Consider the following 26,437-nt stretch of genomic DNA (forward strand, 5'->3'; position numbering starts at 1 on the left):
TCTGTAAACCAGACAAAGAGAGAGGCGTTCTTACGCTGTGTAGGAGACCTACATACCATGGGAGTGATCCGCCCAGTTCCAATAGAGGAACAGGGGCTTAGGGTTTTATTCAAACCTGTTTGTGGTTCCCAAAAAACAGGGAACTTGCAGACCAATCTTGGATCTCAAAATTCTAAACAAGTTCCTCAAGGTTCCATCATTCAAGATGGAGACTATGCGGACTATTCTACCTCTGATCCAGGAGGGTCAATATATGACTACCGTGGACTTAAAGGATGCGTATCTACACATCTCTATTCACAGAGATAATCATCAATTTCTCAGATTCGCCTTTCTAAACAGGCACTTACCAGTTTGTGGCCCTTCCCTTCGAGTTGGCCACGGCTCCCAGAATTTTCACAAAAGTGCTAGGGTCCCTTCTGGCAGTTCTGCGACCACGGGGCATAGCAGTGGCGCCTTATCTAGACGACATCTTAATTCAGGGCGTCGACTTTCCAGCTAGCCAAGTCTCACACGGACATCGTATTGTAACGGACAGATGCCAGCCTGCTAGGTTGGGGTGCAGTCTGGAACTCCCTGAAAGCACAGGGCTTATGGTCTCGGGAGGAAGCTCTCCTCCCGATAAACATTCTAGAACTGAGAGCGATATTCAATGCGCTTCAGGCGTGGCCTCAGCTTGCTGCGGCCAATTCATCAGATTTCAGTCGGATAACATCACGACTGTAGCTTATATCAATCATCAAGGAGGAACAAGGAGTCCACTAGCGATGATGGAGGTAACCAAAATAATCCGTGGGCAGAGGATCACTCTTGCCATCTCTCAGCAATCCACATCCCAGGGGTAGAGAACTGGGAGGCGGATTTTCTAAAGTCGTCAGACTTTTCATCCGGGGGAGTGGGGAACTCCATCCGGAGGTATTTGCCCAGCTGATTCAGCTATGGGGCACACCATAATTGGATCTGATGGCGTCTCGTCAGAATGCCAAACTTCCTCGTTACGGTCCAGGTCCCGGGATCCCAAGGCGGGTTCTGATAGATGCGTCTAGCAGTGCCTTGGTCCTTCAATCTGGCCTATGTATTTCCACCGTTTCCTCACCTCCCACGTCTGGTTGCCAGAATCAAGCAGGAGAGAACTTCGGTAATTCTGATAGCACATGCGTTGCCACGCAGGATTTGGTATGCAGACCTAGTGGACATGTCCTCGGTTCCACAGTGGACTCTGCCAATGAGGCGGGACCTTTTAATCCAAGGTCCGTTCATGCATCCAAATCTAATTTCTCTGCGTCTGACTGCTTGGAGATTGAACGCCTGATTCTATCAAAGCATGGTTTCTCTGAGTCGGTCATTGATACCCTGATTCAGGCTAGAAAGCTTGTCACCAGGAAGATCTATCATAAGATTTCGCGCAAATATCTTTATTGGTGTGAATCCAAAGGTTACTCGTGGAATAAGATTAGGATTCCTAGAATATTGTCTTTTCTCCAAGAGGGTTTGGAGAAGGGATTATCTGCTAGTTCCCTAAAAGGACAAATATCTGCTTTGTCTATTCTACTACACAAACGTCTGGCAGATGTCCCAGACGTTCAAGCATTTAGTCAGGCTTTGGTCAGAATCAAGCCTGGTATTTAAACCTGTTGCTCCCGCCATGGAGCCTAAACTTAGTTCTTAAAGTTCTTCAAGGGGTTCCGTTTGAACCTATGCATTCCATAGATATTAAGCTTCTATCTTGGAAAGTTTAGTTTTTAGTAGCTATCTCTTTGGCTCGAAGAGTTTCTGAGCTATCTGCTTTACAATGTGATTCCCCTTACCTTGTTTTCCATGCAGATAAGGTGGTTTTGCATACCAAACCTGGTTTTCCTTCTAAGGTCGTTTCTAATAAGAATATCAATCAAGAGATTGTTGTTCCTTCTCTGTGTCCTAATCCTTCATCAAAGAAGGAACGTCTGTTACACAATCTTGATGTGGTTCGTGCTTTAAAGTTTTACTTGCAAGCAACTAAAGATTTTCGTCAAACATCTTCATTGTTTGTTGTTTATTCTGGTAAACGGAGAGGTCAAAGGGCTACGGCTACCTCTCTTTCCTTTTGTCTGAAAAGCATCATCTGTTTGGCCTATGAGACTGCTGGACAGCAGCCTCCTGAAAGAATTACTGCTCATTCTACTAGAGCTGTGGCTTCCACATGGGCTTTTAAAAATGAGGCTTCTGTTGAACAGATTTGTAAGGCGGGCGACTTGTCTTCGGCTTCATACTTTTTCCAAATTTTACAAATTCGATACTTTTGCTTCTTTGGAGGCTATTTTTGGGAGAAAGGTTCTACAAGCAGTGGTGCCTTCCGTTTAAGGTCCCTGTCTTGTCCCTCCCTTCATCCGTGTCCTAAAGCTTTGGTATTGGTATCCCACAAGTAAGGATGAATCCGTGGACTCGATACATCTTACAAGAGAAAACATAATTTATGCTTACCTGATAAATTTATTTCTCTTGTGATGTATCGAGTCCACGGCCCGCCCTGTTTATTACGACAGGCATATATATTTTTTATTTTTAAACTTTCAGTCACCACTGCACCCTATAGTTTTCTCCTTTTTCTTCCTAGCCTTCGGTCGAATGACTGGGGGGTGGGTGCTCTCTGCTGTGGGTGCTCTCTTTGCCACTTCCTGTTGGGAAGGAGAATATCCCACAAGTAAGGATGAATCCGTGGACTCGATACATCACAAGAGAAATAAATTTATCAGGTAAGCATAAATTATGTTTTATTTTATTTTTCCAATAAAAAACGTTGATCTGCCACTGCCTGCACTGATATCATGTGCGTGTGACGTGATGTTTCACTAGTGTCTCTGTCTCTGACTACAGGGGTTCTGTTTTACCCATTGTTGTTTATGTGTGTGTATTTATGCATGTATGTATGTGTGTGTATGTTTGTGGAACCAGCAAATTATAGTCCTTGTTACTACAGCATGGGGGTGGCGGGGGGTAAACAGTGTCACTATACAGTACCACTATATACAGTACGGGGGGGCTGGACCATGTCACAGACTACTGTGATCACTTTATAAAGTACTGGGGCGGTTAGGGTCAGGCCTGCCACCTCACCGGCAGATTACAGACTGTGTCACTAACTCACTATATATAGTACTGGTGGGTTAAACAGTGTCTCTATATACAGTAATAGGGGGTCAGACCATCTCACAGATAGTGGGCACAGGGTACCTCCTTTTGCAGACATAATCTGATTCACATTTTTTTTCTGTGTTAAATATATATATAAAAAAATGTATGTATCAAATTCACCTTTTTTTTGGGGGGGGGGGGGGGGCTTCTTAGATTCTTGCACCTGGGCCCTGTGGTTTCTAGTTACACCTCTGCAAATAGTATCTACAGGGGCGCAATAAGGAATAATATATTGCAAATAAACATGATATAAAATATAAAAAATATATAATACAAATTAATTCATCTTGAATATGTGCAAAACTACTCTTTAGAAGTATTAGGCCATCCACCATCAATTCTATAAAACAAATCACAGATATGATGTAGCCACCAATCAGCAAGTGCTACCCAGGGTGCTGAACCTAAAATGGGCTGGCTCGTAAGCTTACATTCCTGCTTTTTCAAATAAAGATACCAAGAGAATGAATAAAAATTGATAATAGGAGTAAATTGCTGCTATGTCTGAATCGTGAAATAAAACATTTGGATTAAGTATCCCTTTAATATACCTCATATGATAAGACTGATTGTAACGATTGCAATAATTCACAATTCATATGTGTATCATACATAGCACTTCTTTCCAATCATTCAATCTCATAAAGGGACTTGAACCAATCACCATCATCTTCTAGGTGACGCCAGCATCACATGACTCGAAAAGCCCAATTGTGTGATAGTAACTAAGTGGGCATTTACCACTTCAGAATGCCAACAAACATATATGGATGAAAGTGACGTCTGCAAATTTCAGTTATAGCAAGGGAGAAAGAGCGCAACCCTATGGGACACCAGTATTGAGGAAGACAGGGAATTCAGCCCATTCACTTTAACAAATATATATATATATATATATATATATAAAATAAAAATTGCAGATATCAAATTTAATAATACTTAAAGTTCCCAATCTGAAGTGTAAATTAACATAAATAAAAAGTGTAAGTGTAACAAAACTCTTAAAATGCAGAGAACAACCCTTAGACAAGTCTAGAATCTTGTGAGAGATCTCCCAGTGCTGGATGGTTCTGCCCTTTTTTCTTTTAGCACTCAGTGAGTTCAGCCCCTGTGAAGTCTGCACTACAATTCCTCTCCAAGCAGCAGACTCTTTTATCAGGCAAAAAAGTAACACCATGAGTGCCAGTAATAAACTTTTTATTGTATTTGTTTCTGTCATCCCCTGTTGTACTTTCATAATGTCAAGTATTTAAATTGCTTGTTCTTTATAAACTGAAATCCATATTGCCTTAAACTATCCTAACAACTCTCTGTGCACTTCAGATTCACTTTGCAAAGTAAGAGTTTCATTGTTCTTTTAGGGCTTCCAACTGTGGTCAAACTAGTGGACAAAGAAACTTTATTGAAGGAAAAAGAAGAAAAGAAAAAGGTAAGTTTGTTACTTGGTAACATTTGCTGTCTAAAAATGGCTGGGTGAGTTGCCCAACATAATTGCAATCAAATAATGCTGGCATATATAAATACAAACAAAATAATAGTTAAAGGGACAGTGTAGTCCAAAATAAACTTTCCTTCTTAATATGAGGAGAGTCCACGGCATCATTCTTTACTGTTGGGAAATACTGAACTTGGCCACCAGGAGAAGGCAAAGACACCCCAGCCAAAGGCTTAAATATTCCCCCTACTTCCCTTATATCCCATTCATTCTTTGCCTTTCGTCACAGGAGGTTGGCAGAGAAGTGTCAGAAGATTCGGAGTAGTTCCTTATGAAGGGTATCTACCCTTCGAATTGGGACTGGAGTTTTAAGTAGTCTTGTCAGCCTCTCAGTGAGAGCTTTGACGAAAGTTAGAGTTTGGAGATGCAGGGAGAGTCTTTCTGCGAACCCATTCAGACTCTTATTAACAGCTCCTAAGCAATCAGTGTTGACGAGTTTCACTGCCTGCTTCCATCACTCAAGTCCATGTCAGGAGAGATGCTACAAGACTCTCACACTTGAGAGGCTGTGTTTCTGTTCCACGGCATAGATTCTGGTAAGATTGTTTCATTTTTTACACATATGATAATGCCAGAAGACGGTCCCAGTGTGGCTCCTTTTATCTGTATGGAATCAAGGGTTAATATCGCCTGAGGGGGATTATTGAACAGTAGAGATTAATCACATACATTTATTTGATTATGCTGCGACATGTGTGAGATTTTTTTTGGGCTCAGGCAGATGTTGGAACGTACATGTTTTTACTTTGTTTTTTTGGGCTGCGCAGCTTGAAAGGCTTGGCGCTTTTTTTTTGCTCTTATGACCGGGTGTGGTCACACTTTATTTCCTCTTTCCTGACCGTGATGGTTACCGGAGAAGAAGCGGTTTCTCTGTTTTGCCTGGGTCATAGGAGGTGGTGAGCTCCCCAGCCACTGGGGGTATAAAGGTGCTGTTTTTTCTTATTAATCAATAGTCTGCTTTGTAAGCGCAAGCTATGGAGGATTCTGATGCGTTAGAGGGTACTCCCTCTTTACCTAAGTCTAATACCTGTCTACCCGCTCAACTATGTTCCACATGCCTTGATAAAGTAATCATGTCAAAGAAGGTTAATTTGTTTGATACCACTAAGCCATCCACCTCTGAGGAGTCTCTGTCCCGTGAGGTGCGCACCCTACAGTCATCTCCTAATACGCATTCAGCTTCCCGTAGCACCCATAATCCTCCATCTGGAGGGGGCCTTTTACTGCCAGACTTAACTACGCAGTTACAAACGGCTGTGTCTGCAGCCTTTAGTGCTTTACCTCGCCCTACTAAGCGCAAGCGAAAGGTCAAATATTGCTATCCTTCCCAGGGGTCATCAACTAGTTTGTTGGATTTATCTGATACGAGATTATCTGATGATGAAGGCGCCTTTGACACTTTAGATGGCGCACTTTCGGGGTCGGAGTCTGCTGCCTCTAAACCTCCAGCTGTGGAGAAACCAGACTTTAGATTTAGGATTGAACATTTACGCTTTCTGTTGAAGGAAGTTTTGGCTACGTTAGAGGTTCCAGAGCCCAAATTGCCTGAGGAACCTTTGATTCCTAAATTAAATAAGGTCTACGAGTACAGGGTTGTACCACACACTTTCCCGGTTCCTGTAAAGATAGCAAACATTATTAAGAATAAATGGGAAAGGATTGGTTCTTCCTTTTCCCCTTAGTCTTCCTTTAAGAAATTGTTCCCGGTCCCGGACTCTCAATTGGAGTTGTGGGCTTCCATCCCCAAGCTGGATGGCGCTATCTCCATGCTTGCGAAACGCACTACTATCCCGCTTGAGGATAGTTCGTCGTTCAAAGAGCCCATGGATAAGAAGATAGAACTCTGTTAAGAAAGATGTTTCAACATACGGGATATTTGTTTCAACCAGCAGCGGCTGTTGCTGTGGTTGCTGGAGTGGCTACCTATTGGTGTGACTTTTTATCTGAGTTGATCGAGGTGGAGGGTCCCCTTGACTTTATCCAGGAAAGAATTAAGGCCTTAAGGGTTGCTAATTCTTTTATCTGTGATGCAAATATGCAAATTATTCGCCTGAATGTTAAGGCTTCAGGTTTTTCTGTTCAAGCCCGTAGGGCACTCTGGCTGATGTCCTGGTCTGTGGTCCAGACTTCTTTCCCTCCCCTTTAAAGGGACAGTTTACTCAAATATTTTCTCCCCTTTAATTTTTTCCCAATGATCCACTTTACCTGCTGGAGTGTATTAAATTGTTTACAAGTAGCTCCTTTACCCTTATATTGGCATTTGAAATTGTTGATTTAGCATGTGGTATCCCCACCTATTCTGAAAGTTTGTGGCCGCGCGTACCAGCTATAGATGAGCTTTGCAAACACAGCCAGCAGAAGAAATTACACTCCCAGTGCGATATAGCAGAGATAAGGTAATACAATGTTGATTTTCCATTGTTCTCTCAAAGTACTGGTGATTGTTTTAAGGACAGATATAAGATAAAGAAGCAGGTATATGTGCACAATGTGATACAGTAATGAGATCTGATTATACCTACAAGCTCAACCCATTTTATTAGGTTGTGGCTTCAAAACACAAAATCAGAGCTTTAATATACAGAAATAAGCCTTAAAAAGCTTATTTTCATACATTTTTTACTCTGCAGTTGGTAAAAAAAGCAATTGTAAACACATTAAGGGAAAAACTATTTTACAGTATACTGTCCCTTTAAGGGAAAGATTTTATTTGGTCCAGGCCTGGACTCAATTATCTTCAGTTACTGGAGGCAAAGGTGCCTTTTTACCGCAGGATAAGAGGAACAAGCCTAAGGGACAAGGTCCTAATTTTCGTTCCTTTCGTTCTGATAAATCCCAACATCAGCAGCCATCTGCAAAGCCTGAGCAATCCAAGAGTACTTAGAAGCCCGCTCAGTCCTGGAATAAATCCAAGCAGAGCAAGAAACCCGCCGAGACAAAGTCGTCATGAAGGGGTGACCCCCAATCCGGTTCTTGATCACATAGGGGGCAGAATGTCACTCTTTTTAGACGCTTGGTTTGGGGATGTGCAGGACCCGTGGGTCCTGGAGGTAATCGTTCAAGGATACAAGATAGGTTTCAAGTCTCATCCACCCAGGGGCAGATTCCTCCTATCAAACCTGTCTTCCAGACCAGAAAAGAGAGAAGCCTTTCTGGGGTGCGTGAGCGATCTATCGTCCCTAGGAGTTATTGTCCCGGGACCTCTTGCAGAAAGAGGCTTGGGATACTATTCAAACTTTTTTGTGGTCCTAAAGAAGGAGGGAACTTTCCGCCCGATTCTGAACCTAAAGTACTTAAACAAATTCCTATCTGTCCCCTCGTTCAAGATGGAGACAATAAGGTCCATCCTTCCCTTAGTTCAGGACTACTATAGATCTGAATGATGCTTACCTTCAAGTTCCAATCCACAAGGAACACTTCAAGTTCCTAAGGTTTGTGTTCCTGGACCAGCACTTCCAGTTTATTGCACTTCGGTTTGGTCTAGCTACTGCTCTAAGAGTTTTTACGAAGGTTCTAGGGGCTCTGCTTGCAGTTGCCAGAACCAGTGGTATAGCAGTAGCTCCATACTTGGACGATATTCTGGTTTAAGCACCATCTTGTCGTCTGGCAGAAGACCATTCGAAATCTCTTCTGTTTCTTCTTCGATCTCATGGATGGAAGATAAACTTAGAAAAGAGTTCTCTTATTCCCAGTACCAGGGTGGAATTCCTGGGTACTATAATAGACTCCATATCCATGAGGCTATTCCTTACAGACCAGAGACGTTACAAGCTAACTTCTGCTTGTCTCGCCCTCCAGACCTCCTTAAGGCCCTCTGTGGCTCGGTGTATGGAGGTGATTGGTCTCATGGTGTCCAGCATGGACATCATTCCTTTTGCCAGATTCCATCTCAGACCACTTCGGATTCGGATCTGACTCAACAGATTTCTCTGGACAACCGGTCGAGAGAATCGCTCTCCTGGTGGCTCTGTCCAGATCACCTGTCCCAAGGGACATCCTTCTTGAGACCATCCTGCGAGATTGTGACTACGGCTGCAAGTCTATCAGGATGGGGAGCTGTTTGAGGTGCCAGGAAGGCACAGGGCCTGTGGACTCGAGAGGAATCCTACCGATCAACATTCTGGAACTTCGGGGCAATCTTCAATGCTCTGAAGGCTTGGCCTCTTCTGGGTTCATCCCAGTTTATCAGATTCCAATCAGACAACAAAACCTCTGTGGCTTACATCAACCATCAGGGGGGGTAACGAGAAGCTCCCTAGCAATGAGGGAAGTATCTTGGATTTTGGAATGGGCGGAGGCCCACAACTGCTCGCTGTCAGCGATCCACATTTCGGGGTGTGGACAACTGGGAAGCGAATTTCCTCAGCAGACAATCCTTTCATCCGGGTGTATAGTCTCTCCATCCCAAGGTGTTTGCAGAGTTTTTGCAACAAATGGGGGATGCCGGAGATGGATCTCATGGCGTTCTGTCTCAATCCCAAGCTACCCAGATATGGGTCGCGGTCCAGGGATCCTCAAGCGGAGCTAATAGATGCATTAGCAGTGCCTTAGAGGTTCAATCTGATTTACATTTTCCTGATATTGCCACTTCTTCCTTGTGTAGTGGCCCGCATCAAGCAGGAGCAGGCATCAGTGATACTGATTGCTCCATCTAGATTGCTAAATCTAGATTCTCTGAGGCTAACTGCATGGAGATTGAACGCTTAGTCCTAGCCTAGAGAGGTTTCTCTGAGAAGGGTTATTGATAGTCTCATTCAGGCTCGTAAGCCTGTTGCTCGTTGCATCTATCATAAGGTGTGGAGAGTTTACTTATTCTGGTGTGAAGAATGTGGTTTAGCCTGGCATAAGGTTAAGACTGCCAAGATACTTTCTTTTCTCCAGGAGGGTCTGGAGAAGGGCCTTTCTGCCAGTTCCCTGAGGGGACAAATTTCGGCCCTATCTGTTTTGCTGCACAAGAGGCTAGCGGAGCTCCCTGATGTGCAATCTTTTGTTAAGGCTCTGATTAGGATCAGACCTGTGTTTAGATCTAATGCTCCACCTTGGAGTTTGAATCTTGTTCTTAAGGTTTTGCAACGGGCTCCGTTTGAGCCTATGCATTCGGTTGACATCAAATTGTTGTCCTGGAAGGTTCTTTTTCTACTGGCTATTGCGTCGGCACGCAGAGTTTCTGAAATAGCTGCCTTGCAATGTGAGCCTCCTTATCTGGTCTTCCACACTGATAAGGCTGCCCTACGTACCTGATTGGGTTTTCTTCCTAAGGTTGTGTCTGATCGTAACATTGTGGTTCCTTCCTTGTGTCCTAATCCTTCTTTTTCAAAGGAACGTTTACTTCATAATTGGGATGTGGTTCGAGCTTTAAAGTTTTATCCTCAAGCTACTAAGGATTTTAGACAAACTTATTCCTTGTTTGTTATCTACTCTGGGAAGAGTAAGGGTCTGAAGGCTTCTTCAACTTCCTTATCTTTTTGGTTGAGGAGTGTTATACGCTTAGCTTATGAGTCAGCGGGACTTAGACCTCAGAGGATATTGGCTCATTCCACTAGAGCAGTGGCTTCCTCTTGGGCCTTTAAGAACGAGGCCTCTATGGATCAGATTTGTAATGCGGCTACCTGGTCCTCCTTACTTAGTTTTTCTAAATTTTACAAGTTTGAAGTTTTTTGCTTCAGCTGAAGCAGCTTTTGGGAGAAAGGTTTTGCAGGTTGTGGTGCCCTCAGATTAGGGTCCGCCTCTCTTTTACCCCTCCCGTTATCATTTAGTTTCCTCTAGAGCTTGGGTATAGTTTTCCCAACAGTAAGGGATGGTGCCGTGGACTCTCCTCATATTAAGAAGGAAAGCATAAATTATGCTTACCTGATCATTTCATTTCCTTCTGTATGAGGAGAGTCCACGGCCCCTGCCCGTATACTCCGATGGGCGGACCAAAATTAGGTTTTCTCTTCTGGCACTATTTTATACCCTGATATTTCTCCTACTGTTCCTTGTTCCCTTGGCAGAATGACTGGGATATGAGGGAAGTAGGATGAGTATTTAAGCATTTGGCTGGGGTGTCTTTGCCTCCTCCTGGTGGCTAGGTTCAGTAATTCCCAATAGTAAGAAATGATGCCGTTCACTCTCCTCATACAGAAGGAAATGAAATTTTCAGGTAAGCATAATTTATGTTTTCATGATTCAGATACGGCATGTAATTTTAAACACGTTTCCAATTTACTTTTATCACCATTTTCTCCAACATAGGTGTGTCCGGTCCACGGCGTCATCCTTACTTGTGGGATATTCTCTTCCCCAACAGGAAATGGCAAAGAGCCCAGCAAAGCTGGTCACATGATCCCTCCTAGGCTCCGCCTACCCCAGTCATTCTCTTTGCCGTTGTACAGGCAACATCTCCACGGAGATGGCTTAGAGTTTTTTAGTGTTTAACTGTAGTTTTTATTATTCAATCAAGAGTTTGTTATTTTAAAATAGTGCTGGTATGTACTATTTACTCAGAAACAGAAAAGAGATGAAGATTTCTGTTGTATGAGGAAAATGATTTTAGCAACCGTTACTAAAATCCATGGCTGTTCCACACAGGACTGTTGAGAGGAATTAACTTCAGTTGGGGGAACAGTGAGCAGTCTCTTGCTGCTTGAGGTATGACACATTCTAACAAGACGATGTAATGCTGGAAGCTGTCATTTTCCCTATGGGATCCGGTAAGCCATGTTTATTAAGATTGTAAATAAGGGCTTCACAAGGGCTTATTAAGACTGTAGACTTTTTCTGGGCTAAATCGATTCATTATTAACACATATTTAGCCTTGAGGAATCATTTAATCTGGGTATTTTGATAAGTTTATATCGGCAGGCACTTTTTTAGACACCTTTCTCTTTAGGGGCTTTCACAAATCATAGGCAGAGCCTCATTTTCGCGCCGGTGTTTGCGCACTTTGTTTTTGAGAGGCATGACATGCAGTCGCATGTGTGAGGAGCTCTGATGCATAGAAAAGACTTTCTGAAGGCGTCATTTGGTATCGTATTCCCCTTTGGGCTTGGTTGGGTCTCAGCAAAGCAGACACCAGGGACTGTAAAGGGGTTAAAGTTAAAAACGGCTCCGGTTCCGTTATTTTAAGGGTTAAAGCTTCCAAATTTGGGGTGCAATACTTTTAAGGCTTTAAGACACTGTGGTGAAATTTTGGTGAATTTTGAGCAATTCCTTCATATTTTTTTCGCAATTGCAGTAATAAAGTGTGTTCAGTTTAAAATTTAAAGTGACAGTAACGGTTTTATTTTAAAACGTTTTTGTACTTTGTTATCAAGTTTATGCCTGTTTAACATGTCTGAACTACCAGATAGACTGTGTTCTGAATGTGGGGGAAGCCAGAGTTCCTTCTCATTTAAATAAATGTGATTTATGTGACAATGACAATGATGCCCAAGATGATTCCTCAAGTGAGGGGAGTAAGCATGGTACTGCATCATTCCCTCCTTCGTCTACACGAGTCTTGCCCACTCAGGAGGCCCCTAGTACATCTAGCGCGCCAATACTCCTTACTATGCAACAATTAACGGCTGTAATGGATAATTCTGTCAAAAACATTTAGCCAAAATGCACACTTATCAGCGTAAGCGCGACTGCTCTGTTTTAGATACTGAAGAGCATGACGACGCTGATAATAATGGTTCTGAAGGGCCCCTAAACCAGTCTGATGGGGCCAGGGAGGTTTTGTCTGAGGGAGAAATTACTGATTCAGGGAACATTTCTCAACAAGCTGAACCTGATGTGATTACGTTTAAATTTAAGTTGGAACATCTCCGCATTCTGCTTAAGGAGGTATTATCCACTCTGGATGATTGTGACAAGTTGGTCATCCCAGAGAAACTATGTAAAATGGACAAGTTCCTAGAGGTCCCGGGGCTCCCAGAAGCTTTTCCTATACCCAAGCGGGTGGCGGACATTGTAAATAAAGAATGGGAAAGGCCCGGTATTCCTTTCGTCCCTCCCCCCATATTTAAAAAATTGTTTCCTATGGTCGACCCCAGAAAGGACTTATGGCAGACAGTCCCCAAGGTCGAGGGAGCGGTTTCCACTTTAAACAAACGCACCACTATACCCATAGAAGATAGTTGTGCTTTCAAAGATCCTATGGATAAAAAATTAGAAGGTTTACTTAAAAAGATGTTTGTTCAGCAGGGTTACCTTCTACAACCAATTTCATGCATTGTCCCTGTCACTACAGCCGCGTGTTTCTGGTTCGATGAGCTGGTCAAGGCGGTCGATAGTGATTCTCCTCCTTATGAGGAGATTATGGACAGAATCAATGCTCTCAAATTGGCTAATTCTTTCACCCTAGACGCCACTTTGCAATTGGCTAGGTTAGCGGCTAAGAATTCTGGGTTTGCTATTGTGGCGCGCAGAGCGCTTTGGTTGAAATCTTGGTCAGCTGATGCGTCTTCCAAGAACAAGCTACTTAACATTCCTTTCAAGGGGAAAACGCTGTTTGGCCCTGACTTGAAAGAGATTATCTCTGATATCACTGGGGGTAAGGGCCATGCCCTTCCTCAGGATCGGCCTTTCAAGGCCAAAAATAAACCTAATTTTCGTCCCTTTCGTAGAAACGGACCAGCCCAAAGTGCTACGTCCTCTAAGCAAGAGGGTAATACTTCTCAAGCCAAGCCAGCTTGGAGACCAATGCAAGGCTGGAACAAGGGAAAGCAGGCCAAGAAACCTGCCACTGCTACCAAGACAGCATGAAATGTTGGCCCCCGATCCGGGACCGGATCTGGTGGGGGGCAGACTCTCTCTCTTCGCTCGGGCTTGGGCAAGAGATGTTCTGGATCCTTGGGCGCTAAAAATAGTCTCCCAAGGTTATCTTCTGGAATTCAAGGGGCTTCCCCCAAGGGGGAGGTTCCACAGGTCTCAGTTGTCTTCAGACCACATAAAAAGACAGGCATTCTTACGTTGTGTAGAAGACCTGTTAAAAATGGGAGTGATTCATCCTGTTCCATTAGGAGAACAAGGGATGGGGTTCTACTCCAATCTGTTCATAGTTCCCAAAAAAGAGGGAACGTTCAGACCAATCTTAGATCTCAAGATCTTCAACAAGTTTCTCAAGGTTCCATCGTTCAAAATGGAAACCATTCGAACAATTCTTCCTTCCATCCAGGAAGGTCAATTCATGACCACGGTGGATTTAAAGGATGCGTATCTACATATTCCTATCCACAAGGAACATCATCGGTTCCTAAGGTTCGCATTCCTGGACAAGCATTACCAGTTCGTGGCGCTTCCTTTCGGATTAGCCACGGCTCCAAGGATTTTCACAAAGGTACTAGGGTCCCTTCTAGCTGTGCTAAGACCAAGGGGCATTGCTGTAGTACCTTACTTGGACGACATTCTGATTCAAGCGTCGTCCCTTCCTCAAGCAAAGGCTCACACGGACATTGTCCTGGCCTTTCTCAGATCTCACGGATGGAAAGTGAACGTGGGAAAAGAGTTCTCTATCTCCGTCAACAAGGGTTCCCTTCTTGGGGACAATAATAGACTCCTTAGAAATGAGGATTTTTCTGACAGAGGCCAGAAAAACAAAACTTCTAGACTCTTGTCGGATACTTCATTCCGTTCCTCTTCCTTCCATAGCGCAGTGCATGGAAGTGATAGGTTTGATGGTAGCGGCAATGGACATAGTTCCTTTTGCGCGCATTCATCTAAGACCATTACAACTGTGCATGCTCGGTCAGTGGAATGGGGACTATACAAACTTGTCTCCGAGGATACAAGTAAATCAGAGGACCAGAGACTCACTCCGTTGGTGGCTGTCCCTGGACAACCTGTCACAAGGGATGACCTTCCGCAGACCAGAGTGGGTCATTGTCACGACCGACGCCAGTCTGATGGGCTGGGGCGCGGTCTGGGGATCCCTGAAAGCTCAGGGTCTTTGGTCTCGGGAAGAATCTCTTCTACCGATAAATATTCTGGAACTGAGAGCGATATTCAATGCTCTCAAGGCTTGGCCTCAGCTAGCGAGGGCCAAGTTCATACGGTTTCAATCAGACAACATGACAACTGTTGCGTACATCAACCATCAGGGGGGAACAAGGAGTTCCCTGGCGATGGAAGAAGTGACCAAAATCATTCTATGGGCGGAGTCTCACTCCTGCCACCTGTCTGCTATCCACATCCCAGGAGTGGAAAATTGGGGAAGCGGATTTTCTGAGTCGTCAGACATTGCATCCGGGGGAGTGGGAAACTCCATCCGGAAATCTTTGCCCAAGTCACTCAACTGTGGGGGCATTCCAGACATGGATCTGATGGCCTCTCGTCAGAACTTCAAAGTTCCTTGCTACGGGTCCAGATCCAGGGATCCCAAGGCGGCTCTAGTGGATGCACTAGTAGCACCTTGGACCTTCAAACTAGCTTATGTATTCCCGCCGTTTCCTCTCATCCCCAGGCTGGTAGCCAGGATCAATCAGGAAAGGGCGTCGGTGATCTTGATAGCTCCTGCGTGGCCACGCAGGACTTGGTATGCAGATCTGGTGAATATGTCATCGGCTCCACCATGGAAGCTACCTTTGAGACGAGACCTTCTTGTTCAAGGTCCGTTCGAACATCCGAATCTGGTCTCACTCCAGCTGTCTGCTTGGAGATTGAACGCTTGATCTTATCGAAGCGAGGGTTCTCAGATTCTGTTATCGATACTCTTGTTCAGGCCAGAAAGCCTGTAACTAGAAAGATTTACCACAAAATTTGGAAAAAATATATCTGTTGGTGTGAATCTAAAGGATTCCCTTGGGACAAGGTTAAGATTCCTAAGATTCTATCCTTCCTTCAAGAAGGATTGGAAAAAGGATTATCTGCAAGTTCCCTGAAGGGACAGATTTCTGCCTTGTCTGTGTTACTTCACAAAAAGCTGGCAGCTGTGCCAGATGTTCAAGCCTTTGTTCAGGCTCTGGTTAGAATCAAGCCTGTTTACAAACCTTTGACTCCTCCTTGGAGTCTCAACTTAGTTCTTTCAGTTCTTCAGGGGGTTCCGTTTGAACCCTTACATTCCGTTGATATTAAGTTATTATCTTGGAAAGTTTTGTTTTTGGTTGCAATTTCTTCTGCTAGAAGAGTTTCAGAATTATCTGCTCTGCAGTGTTCTCCTCCTTATCTGGTGTTCCATGCAGATAAGGTGGTTTTACGTACTAAACCTGGTTTTCTTCCAAAAGTTGTTTCTAACAAAAACATTAACCAGGAGATTATCGTACCTTCTCTGTGTCCGAAACCAGTTTCGAAGAAGGAACGTTTGTTGCACAATTTGGATGTTGTTCGCGCTCTAAAATTCTATTTAGATGCTACAAAGGATTTTAGACAAACATCTTCCTTGTTTGTTGTTTATTCCGGTAAAAGGAGAGGTCAAAAAGCAACTTCTACCTCTCTCTCTTTTTGGATTAAAAGCATCATCAGATTGGCTTACGAGACTGCCGGACGGCAGCCTCCCGAAAGAATCACAGCTCATTCCACTAGGGCTGTGGCTTCCACATGGGCCTTCAAGAACGAGGCTTCTGTTGATCAGATATGTAGGGCAGCGACTTGGTCTTCACTGCACACTTTTACCAAATTTTACAAGTTTGATACTTTTGCTTCTTCTGAGGCTATTTTTGGGAGAAAGGTTTTGCAAGCCGTGGTGCCTTCCATCTAGGAGACCTGATTTGCTCCCTCCCATCATCCGTGTCCTAAAGCTTTGGTATTGGTTCCCACAAGTAAGGATGACGCCGTGGACCGGACACACCTATGTTGGAGAAAACAGAATTTATGTTTACCTGATAAATTACTTTCTCCAACGGTGTGTCCGGTCCACGGCCCGCCCTGGTTTTTTAATCAGGTCTGATAATTTATTTTCTTTAACTACAGTCACCACGGTTTCATATGGTTTCTCCTATGCAAATATTCCTCCTTAACGTCGGTCGAATGACTGGGGTAGGCGGAGCCTAGGAGGGATCATGTGACCAGTTTGCTGGGCTCTTTGCCATTTCCTGTTGGGGAAGAGAATATCCCACAAGTAAGGATGACGCCGTGGACCGGACACACCGTTGGAGAAAGTAATTTATCAGGTAAACATAAATTCTGTTTTTGCTTTGTTCTCTTGGTATTCTTAGTTGAAAGCTATACCAAGGAGGTTCATATGCTAATTTCTTAGACCTTGAAGGCCACCTCTACTCTGAATGCATTTTGACAGTTTTTCACCACTAGAGGGCTTTGGTTCATGTGTTTCATATAGATAACTTCACGTGCGTGAGCTCAATGTTATCTAGTAGTGAGCACTGATTGGCTAAAATGCAAGTCTGTCAGAAGAACTGAAATAAGGGGGCAGACTGCAGTGGCTTAGATACAAGGTTGGTTATGCAAAACTGGGGAATGGGTAATAAAGGGATAATCTATCTTTTTAAACAACAACAATTCTGGTGTTGACTGTCCCTTTAACCTGTTCAGTTTGACCTGTGCAGGGTCAGAGTTCCTTGTGAGACCAATGTGACCACACCTGTGACATCTGAGCCTCACCAATGTTCTGAGTAGACGTTCAAGGTCAATAATGTTCAGCAAGAACTCAGAAAGAAAGTTTATATATTGCTAAAGCTGGATAACATATTAGCATTAGTTAATGTAAAGTGTTCTGCCTGTGAGCTCACTGTGAGGCCTCACATTTAGTGTACTAGAGCACATTATTATTGCCCTGTTGCCAACAAATATGTTAAACATATGTTAAAGGGACAGTCTACTTGAAAATGGTTATTGTTTAAAAATCTGGATAAACCCTTTATTACCCATTCCCCAGTTTTGCATAACCAACTATACTAATATACATTTTACCTCTGTGATTAGCTTGCATCTAAGCCTCTGCAGACTGCCCCCTTATCTCAGTGCTTTTTACAAACTTGCATTTTAGCCAATCAGTACCCACTCATAGGTAACTCCATGGAGCGTGAGCACAATGTTATCTATATGGTACACATGAACTAGCTGTGAAAAACTGTCAAATGCATTGAGATAAGAGGCGGCCTTCAATGGCTTAGAAATTAGCATAGAAGCCTACATAAGTTTAGCTTTCAACAAAGAATACCAAGAGACGCTACAACTTTGATGATAAAAGTTAAATAGAAAGTTGTTAATAAATTGCATGCCCTATCTGAATAATGACAGTTTAATTTCGATTAGACTGTCACTTTAAAGTCTGCCTTGAAGCTGAACACAGCTGGTGATTGGAGGTTACGTTCAGATCGAGAACTGCAGTGCACTGTGGTGCTGTTTTAGCTATGTGTTTAACCTATTTATGGGAGTTAATTCCACAGTTCTGTAAGGCAATAGTACAATATGACAATGCTGTAACTGAGTATTTTATTATCACTTCTTTATGTCCCTTTATCATGCAGCTTATGTTTAAAAATTATCAGTAAAAGAGCGGCTAGCAGCAATGTATTAAGTTTTGTTCCTTACTCACATTAGACGTACAGTTTCAGTAGTGCATAGGCACCAGCCGCTGCCGGCTTATTCAAATTGTCTGCATGACATAGTTAAATAAACAACAAAATAATTTTATCAGACCATAATGTTAATATATAATCATTTGTAGATAATATTATATTACATAACCCACCTCTCCGCATTCACACAAATTATTTGTTATTGTACAATTGTACTGCAGAATATATTGTGTGTAACTAGCTACATGCCTGATATGCAATAATCTCTTACTGAAAAACATTTTTAGCCACATTGGCTAAGTAATGTTGCTCAGTACGTACTTAGCTATTAAACATGCAAGGGACTGAGGCATAGATACAAATCTCATCTTTAAGCATTCTACAAGAGACAAATACAGCACTTCAGTTTACATAGAATTATATTTTCTAATCCTGATCTCTTAGGAGCAGGTTCTCAAATTCTTCTGTATTAATATAAACAGGGATGTATGTATTTTTTTCATTACTACACACATATGCTGCCCAGCACCAGCATTTCATTTGCTGCCCCTAAACCCTTTGTGAGGTTTTCTATAGGCTATAGTGCACTAATAAAAGTCTCTTATGCTTTAAAACATTTTCTTCTTGTCCTATCTTACCATAAATAATGTACAGTTGGCAAAATGTTATGAACCTGGGTTTTTAGCCTCCATTGTATTTTTTTTTGTTTCAACAATGTCTAAAATAAAGGTTTTTTTCGCCAATGTATGTTCCTTCTATAGGTTGAAGAAGAGAAGAAAAGGAAAAAGGAAGAAGCAGCAAGAAAAAAACAAGAGCAGGAGGTATATTTCTAAATATCACAGTATGTCCTGTGATGTAGCAGAAAATGTGTAATAAAATAGAATAAAAAGCAAAGATTTGTAAAAAACAAAACAAACAAAAGCAAAGTTTGAGCGTTTAGATTAGGAGGCTGAGTACAGTTCCACTGTTTCCATAGTTCTAGGTATTACACGTTTCATGGTTCTATGTATTGCACCTCTCTTTGTTCTAGGTAATGCAAACCCATCTTGTTCTAGGTAATACAATTCTCTTGGTTCTAGGTGTTACAACTACCTTCATAATGTCAGGTTCAGATGTGACACAACATTTTTATCTTCTTTTGTATCTTAAAGGGATATGAAAATCCAAACAAATTCCTAATCACACGTCCCTGCTTTTCAACACAAGATACCAGCAGACAAAGAAAAATGCATAATATAAGTAAAATAGAAAGTTGTTTAAAATCGCATGCTCTATCTGAATCATGAAATAAACATTTTGGGTTTCATAGCCCTTTAAGGACCCCCAGTTTAGTCAAATTTACAAGTGATGTGCATATAAACTGTCAAACAAGCTCCTAAGGCAGATCATCAACTGGTCCACTTTACACTCCAGATTCATTAACCCCTTAACGACCAAGGACGTACGCCACACGTCCTCAAAAAAAATACAGTTAATGACCGAGGACGTGTGGCGTACGTCCTTGGTCTGGAAAGCAGCTGGAAGCGATCCTGCTCGCTTCCAGCTGCTTTCCGGTTATTGCAGTGATGCCTCGATATGGAGGCATCCTGTAATAACCCCCCTTGGCCATCCGATGCAGAGAGAGCCACTCCGTGGCCCTCTCTGCACCGGACATCGGTGGCCGGTATCGTTGGCGGGTGGGAGCTTACGTGGGAGGCGGGTGGGCGGCCATCGATGCTGTGTGTGGAGTGGAGGGGGGTGGGACCTACGGGGGCGCGCGTGGGGGCGCGCGCGTGCACGGGGGGGGGGCTCGTGCACGGGCGGGAGCGGGTGGGAACCGCTACACTACAGAAAAAAAAAAGTTCAAAGTAAAAAAATAATAATACATTTTCAGCATTATAAATTTAATCGAAGGGATCTGGAAGGGGTTGGGGGTTGGTCTTGGTGGGGGGGGAAAGCTACACTACAGAAAAGGGAATTTTTTTTAAGAAAAGCCACATTTTGTACAAAACTGGGTACTGGCAGACAGCTGCCAGTACCCAAGATGGCGCCCATTAAGGCAGAGGGGAAGGGTTAGAGAGCTGTTTGGTGGGGGATCAGTGAGGTTGGGGTCTAAGGGGGGATCCTACACATCAGCATATGTAAATATGCTTCTTCTTTTTTTTTTAAAAAAAAAGGGCCAAATACCTTTTATTTTAGTACTGGCAGAGTTTCTGCCAGTACTTAAGATGGCGGGGACAATTGTGGGGTGGGGGAGGGAAGAGAGCTGTTTGGGAGGGATCAGGGGGTCTGATGTTTCAGGTGGGAGGCTGAGCTCTACACTAAAGATAAAATTAACCCTGCAAGCTCCCTACAAGCTACATAATTAACCCCTTCACTGCTAGCCATAATACACGTGTGATGCGCAGCAGCATTTAGAGGCCTTCTAATTACCAAAAAGCAATGCCAAAGCCATATATGTCTGCTATTTCTGAACAAAGGGGATCCCAGAGAAGCATTTACAACCATTTGTGCCATAATTGCACAAGCTGTTTGTAAATAATTTCAGTGAGAAACCTAAAATTGAGAAAAATTTAACGTTTTTTTTAATTTGATCGCATTTGGCGGTGAAATGGTGGCATGAAATATACCAAAATTGGCCTAGATCAATACTTGGGGTTGTCTACTACACTACACTAAAGCTAAAACTACCCCAAAAAGCTCCCTAATTAACCCCTTCACTGCTGGGCATAATACACGTGTGGTGCGCAGTGGCATTTAGCTGCCTTCTAATTACCAAAAAGCAACGCCAAAGTCATATATGTCTGCTATTTCTGAACAAAGGGGATCCCAGAGAAGAATTTACAACCATTTATGCCATAATTGCACAAGCTGTTTGTAAAAATTTCAGTGAGAAACCAAAAGTTTGTGAAAAAATTTGTGAAAAGTGAACGATTTTTTGTATTTGATTGCATTTGGCGGTGAAATGGTGGCATGAAATATACCAAAATGGGCATAGATCAATACTTTGGGTTGTCTACTAAAAAAAAATATATACATGTCAATGGATATTCAGAGATTCCTGAAAGATATCAGTGTTCTAATGTAACTAGTGCTAATTTTGAAAAGAAATGGTTTGGAAATAGCAAAGTGCTACTTGTATTTATGGCCCTATAGTTTACAAAAAAGCAAAAAACATGTAAACATTGGGTATTTCTAAAATCAGGACAAAATTTAGAAACTATTTAGCATGGGTGTTTTTTTGGTGGTTGTAGATGTGTAACAGATTTTGGGGGTCAAAGTTAGAAAAAGTGTGTTTTTTTTTCCATTTTTTCCTCATATTTTATAATTTTTTTTATAGTAAATTATAAGATATGATGAAAATAATGTTATCTTTAGAAAGTCCATTTAATGGCGAGAAAAACGGTATATAATATGTGTGGGTACAGTAAATGAGTAAGAGGAAAATTACAGCTAAACACAAACATCTCAAAAATGTAAAAATAGCCTTGGTCCCAAACGGACAGAAAATGGAAAAGTGCTGTGGTCATTAAGGGGTTAAACATGTTAGACTAATTGAGGTTTACAGTTGTGTCCTGAAAATCATAACCTAGTGGCTGCAGCCTTTTTGGGTTTGTTGCAATCTGTATTTCTGTATAATTCCTTAGAAGGTGAATAGAACCATCTTGTCATAGTGATGCACGTTTTGTTTGTGACAATTAATAGTAGGGGTTTCTTTTGCCTGTACATTTTTGGCAGACTTTTTTTATTTGTGCAAAAAATAATTGTTCAAAATATACCTTGTTATATACTGTATAAGTAACTAACTACGAAGCTGATTTTGTAAATATTTTGACCATTTTTAGTAGAACAAATATTTTTTTTTCTATGATGACAAAATTACATTTCTTTCCTAAGACACGGAAAGTCCACAATGTCATTCCAATTACTAGTGGGATATTCACTCCTGGCCAGCTGGAGAAGGCAAAGAGCACCACAGAAAAGCTGTTAAGTGTCACTTCCCTTATCCATAACCTCCAGTCATTCTCTTTGCCTCTGTCAATGAAGGAGGTGAAGCTCGGTGTCTGAAGATATTTTTCCTTTTTGAGTTACTTTTCTCTGCAAGCAAGGATTTGGGTTTAGCTGTGTCCACGTCAATCTCTTGAGTAAGAGTAGTGGTGACTTTTAAGCAGTTAGGAAGTGGTAAGGTGGTCATTAATTTGTTTTCCTAACATATATGCTGCCCTAATCATAGAAAGCCAGAGTTGGTTACTCTGTTCTTTCTTTTTCCACAGGTCTCTGTAAGGAGTACGTGTCCTTTCACACCTGGTGAGCTGTCTTCCTGCCGGACAGCTAGATTGCAGGCAAGTGCTTTTGTCTTCTAGGTGTTGGAGACTTGCACTTCAGGAAAATAGTTTACTGCAGAATATTGGGTCAGGATAATCCTTTATGCATAGGATTTGCTGGGGCAGGCACATATGTATGTGGATAGTAGAATAATTTAAGCGGAAATACTGGCGCTGAAAGCAGGGTAGTACACAAATACAATATACGGGTAACCTAAAAGGGTCTACCTTAGCAGAAATATAATCGTAATAAAAGTTAATAAATGGTGATAGCCTAATATATATCTTAAAAAATATATTTAATAGTGTAAAATTACAATACAATCAAGATTATAAAATCAGTGTTAATAAAATCAGTACATATATACTAAAAAGTAATTAATGGGGCCCTTTAAATTAGTTTGAAAAAAACATACAGAAAGGGGAAAGATTAACCACAAATCTATATATATATACTGTGATTGAGGATAGAAGAAAACTATACTCAAATAAATATAAGTATAAAAAGGGCAGAGATATTCAAACAGTATAAATAAAAACAAATAGCAATACAAACAGACTTAATAACTGGACGTCCAGTGTAAAAACCAGGGGTTAAAACAGTATTAACCTGGGGTTAAAGCAGTATTAACCTGAAAGTGCACTATAGTGAACAAAAACACTCGTGACTAGATGATCATACTAATAGCATTGGATCAAGCTAATGGGCGAGTGAGGTACCTTGCGCTAATCTGTGGAGCACAAGGTACCCCACTCGCCCATTAGCTTGATTACTTTTTAGTATATATGTACTGATTTTATTAACACTGATTTTATAATCTTGATTGTATTGTAATTTTACACTATTAAATATATTTTTTAAGATATATATTAGGCTATCACCATTTATTAACTTTTATTACGATTATATTTCTGCTAAGGTAGACCCTTTTAGGTTACCCGTATATTGTATTTGTGTACTACCCTGCTTTCAGCGCCAGTATTTCCGCTTAAATTATTCTACTATCCTCCTCAGGGTTCTTAGAGAGAGACCCTTCTATACTTGGCATTAGGGTTGATATAAGCGCCAATTCTCACCTATCCTCCTTACATATGTATGTGGAGACGGGGTTAAATCTTCCCTTTATTTGGGGACTTTTCCTCTGTGGCTCTTATTTTTTACTTTTGTAGTGTGGCAAAGTTTTATTTGGGGCATGTTGTTTGAAGGCTTGTACAGTGAGATATAACGCTGTCTTATATATTTGACCGGGAGCTGCAAACAGCTTTTATTTCTATTTTACTCTGCAGGGAACATGCATTTTTAGTTGCTTCGCAGTTCCTGTTTGCCGGTCATTTAATTTTCCAACGACTTGTGGATCCTCTAGAATTGCGGTAGAGCACCCTTAATTTTAACGCTTTGAGGGAATAAAGCCTCTTCTTATAGTGATAGTAGTCTTTATTTTCAACAAAAAATGTTTTAATTTTTTTGCAAGCTATGGACGTAGAACAAGAATCTGTTTCTTTTGATAGATGCTTATTATGTCTGGAGGCCCAAATTGTTTTGCCTATTCAATTTTGTGCTACATGTTTAGCTAGAATGCTAGAGTGTAAAGATAAATTTTTGCCCTCTGAGCCTATTGTCTCCCAGGATAATGCTGTTCCGGTTATGCTGCAGCTTTCTCCTCAAACATCCCAAGCCGCGGTTCCTCTCAGCCTCCTGGAGGCATATATTTGCCTGTATATTTTGCTGCACAGATATCTTCTGCAGTATCTGCGGCATTATCTGCTTTTTCCATGTTGGGAAAGCGCAAGAGGAAATCTAAACATTTTTCTGATAGTAAGGTGTCTGTCGCCTCTGCTGCCGCGAAGGTTGACCTCCATCCTAAGTCTGATGAGGAGGATACCTCGGTAGCTTCTGAGGGTGAAATCTCAGATTCGGACAGTATAATTTCTTTAACTGACTCTGAAGAGGTATCCTTCAGGTTTAAGCTTAAACACCTCCGTGCACTCTTAATGGAGGTACTGGCTACTTTGGACGACTCCGATTCTTCTGTCACAGTCAACCCTAAGAAATCTAGTAAACTTAATAAATACTATGATGTTCCTTCCTCTGTGGAAGTGTTTCCTGTTCCAGACCGTGTGTCTGAGATCATTTCACAGGAGTAGAATAAGCCAGGGATACCCTTCTCCCATTTTTAAAAAGATGTTTCCTGGAGCTGGAGTGGAAGGACCTTCTAACTCAGGGTCCTTTCCTACATCCAAATCTTGTTTCTCTGAAGCTGAATGCATGGAGATTGAACGCTTAGTTCTGACTAAGTGTGGTTTTTCAGAGTCAGTCATTGACACCATGCTTCAGGCTTGCAAGCCTGTTACTCGTAAGATTCACCATAAGGTATGGCGTAAATATTTATATTGGTGTGAATCGAAGGGCTTCTCTTGGAGTAGGGTTAGGATTCCTAGAATTTTGTCTTTTCTCCAGGAAGGTCTGGAGAAAGGGTTGTCTGTCAGTTCTCTGAAAGGTCAGAATTCTGCTTTATCTATTCTTTTACATAAACGTCTGGCGGACGTACCAGATGTTCAATCTTTTGTCAGACTCTGGTCAGAATCAGGCCTGTGTTTAAACCTGTTGCTCCTCCTTGCAGTCTTAACCTTTTTCTTAGAGTTTTGCTGCAGGTTTGAGCCAACGCATTCTGTAGATATTAAGTTGTTATCTTGGAAAGCTTTGTTTCTTATTGCTATTTCTTCTACTCGCAGAGTTTCTGAACTCTCGGCTCTGCAGTGCGATTCTCCTTAACTTATTTTTCATGTGGATAAGGATGGGGTTTTTCCCTAAGGTGGTTTCGGATTGAAATATTATTAAGGAAATTGTTGTTCCTTCTCTCTGTCCTAATCCTTCTTCTCAAAAGGAACGTCTGTTGCAAAACTTGGATATTGTGCACGCTCTACAATTCTATCTACAGACGACTAAGGATTTTCACCAGTCTTCTGCCCTGTTTGTTTGTTTCTCAGGAAAGCATAGTGGTCAGAAGGCCTCTTCTACTTCTCTTTCCCTCTGGTTGAGAAGTATTATTCATTTTGCTTATGAGACTGCTGGACAGCAGCCTCCTGAGAGAATTATGGCTTATTCCACTAGTGCTGTCTCCTCTTTTTGGGCTTTCAAGAATGAAGCTTCTGTGGAACAGATTTGCAAGACTGCAACTTGGTCCTCTCTGCGTACTTATTTCAAATTTTACAAATTTGATACTTTTTTCTCGGCTGAGGCTTCTTTTGGGAGAAAGGTTCTTCAAGCGGTGGTGCCTTCGGTTTAGTCCTGCTGTCTTGTTCTCCCTCCCTGTTCATTCCGTGTCCTCTAGCTTAGGTATTGGTTCCCACTAGTAATTGGAATGACGTTGTGGACTCTCCATGTCTTAGGAAAGAAAACAACATTTATGCTTACCTGATAAATTTATTTATTTCTGGGCATGGAGAGTCCACGACCCCACTCTTAATTAGACAGTATTTTTTGTTAAACCTCAGGCACCTCTACACCTTTGTGTTATCTTCTTTTTACATTTCCCTTCATCTGAATGACTGGGGGTTATGGGTAAGGGAAGTGACACTTAACAGCTTTGCTGTGGTGCTATTTGCCTCCTCCTGCTGGCCAGGAGTGAATATCCCACTAGTAATTGGAATGACGTTGTGGACTTTCCATGTCCGTAAAGAAAAAAAATATATCAGCCAAGCATAAATTTTGTTTTTGCACATCGTACCGATTATAATTTATTTTCCATTATATTATACAGGCAGCAAAACTTGCAAAGATGAAGGTCTGTCCCAGTGAAATGTTTAAATCTGAAACTGACAAATATTCCAAGTTTGATGAAACAGTAAGTTCACATGTTAATATACTTGCTTGCTTTGGACAAAAAATGTGCCAGCTGCTAAGCTTTAAATTCCTTCTTTTCAAATAGAGATAGCAAGAGAACGAAGAAATATTGATAACAGGAATAAATTAGAAAGTTGCTTAAAATTGCTGCTCTATTTGAATAATGAAAGGAAAATTTGTCTT

The 26,437-nt window shown here is 41.9% G+C and overlaps 1 protein-coding gene across 1 annotated transcript in view; it reads left to right on the plus strand.

Annotated features, from left to right (window-relative positions):
* Positions 1-26,437, plus strand: part of CARS1 (cysteinyl-tRNA synthetase 1) — a 163,495-nt gene that overhangs the window by 130,151 nt on the left and 6,907 nt on the right. The window contains 3 exon segments of the mRNA XM_053720430.1: positions 4,533-4,600; positions 18,868-18,927; positions 26,172-26,255. Coding sequence (XP_053576405.1) covers positions 4,533-4,600; positions 18,868-18,927; positions 26,172-26,255 — 212 coding nt within the window.

The sequence above is a fragment of the Bombina bombina genome, chromosome 7 (assembly GCF_027579735.1).
Source record: "Bombina bombina isolate aBomBom1 chromosome 7, aBomBom1.pri, whole genome shotgun sequence".
Lineage (NCBI taxonomy): Eukaryota > Metazoa > Chordata > Amphibia > Anura > Bombinatoridae > Bombina > Bombina bombina.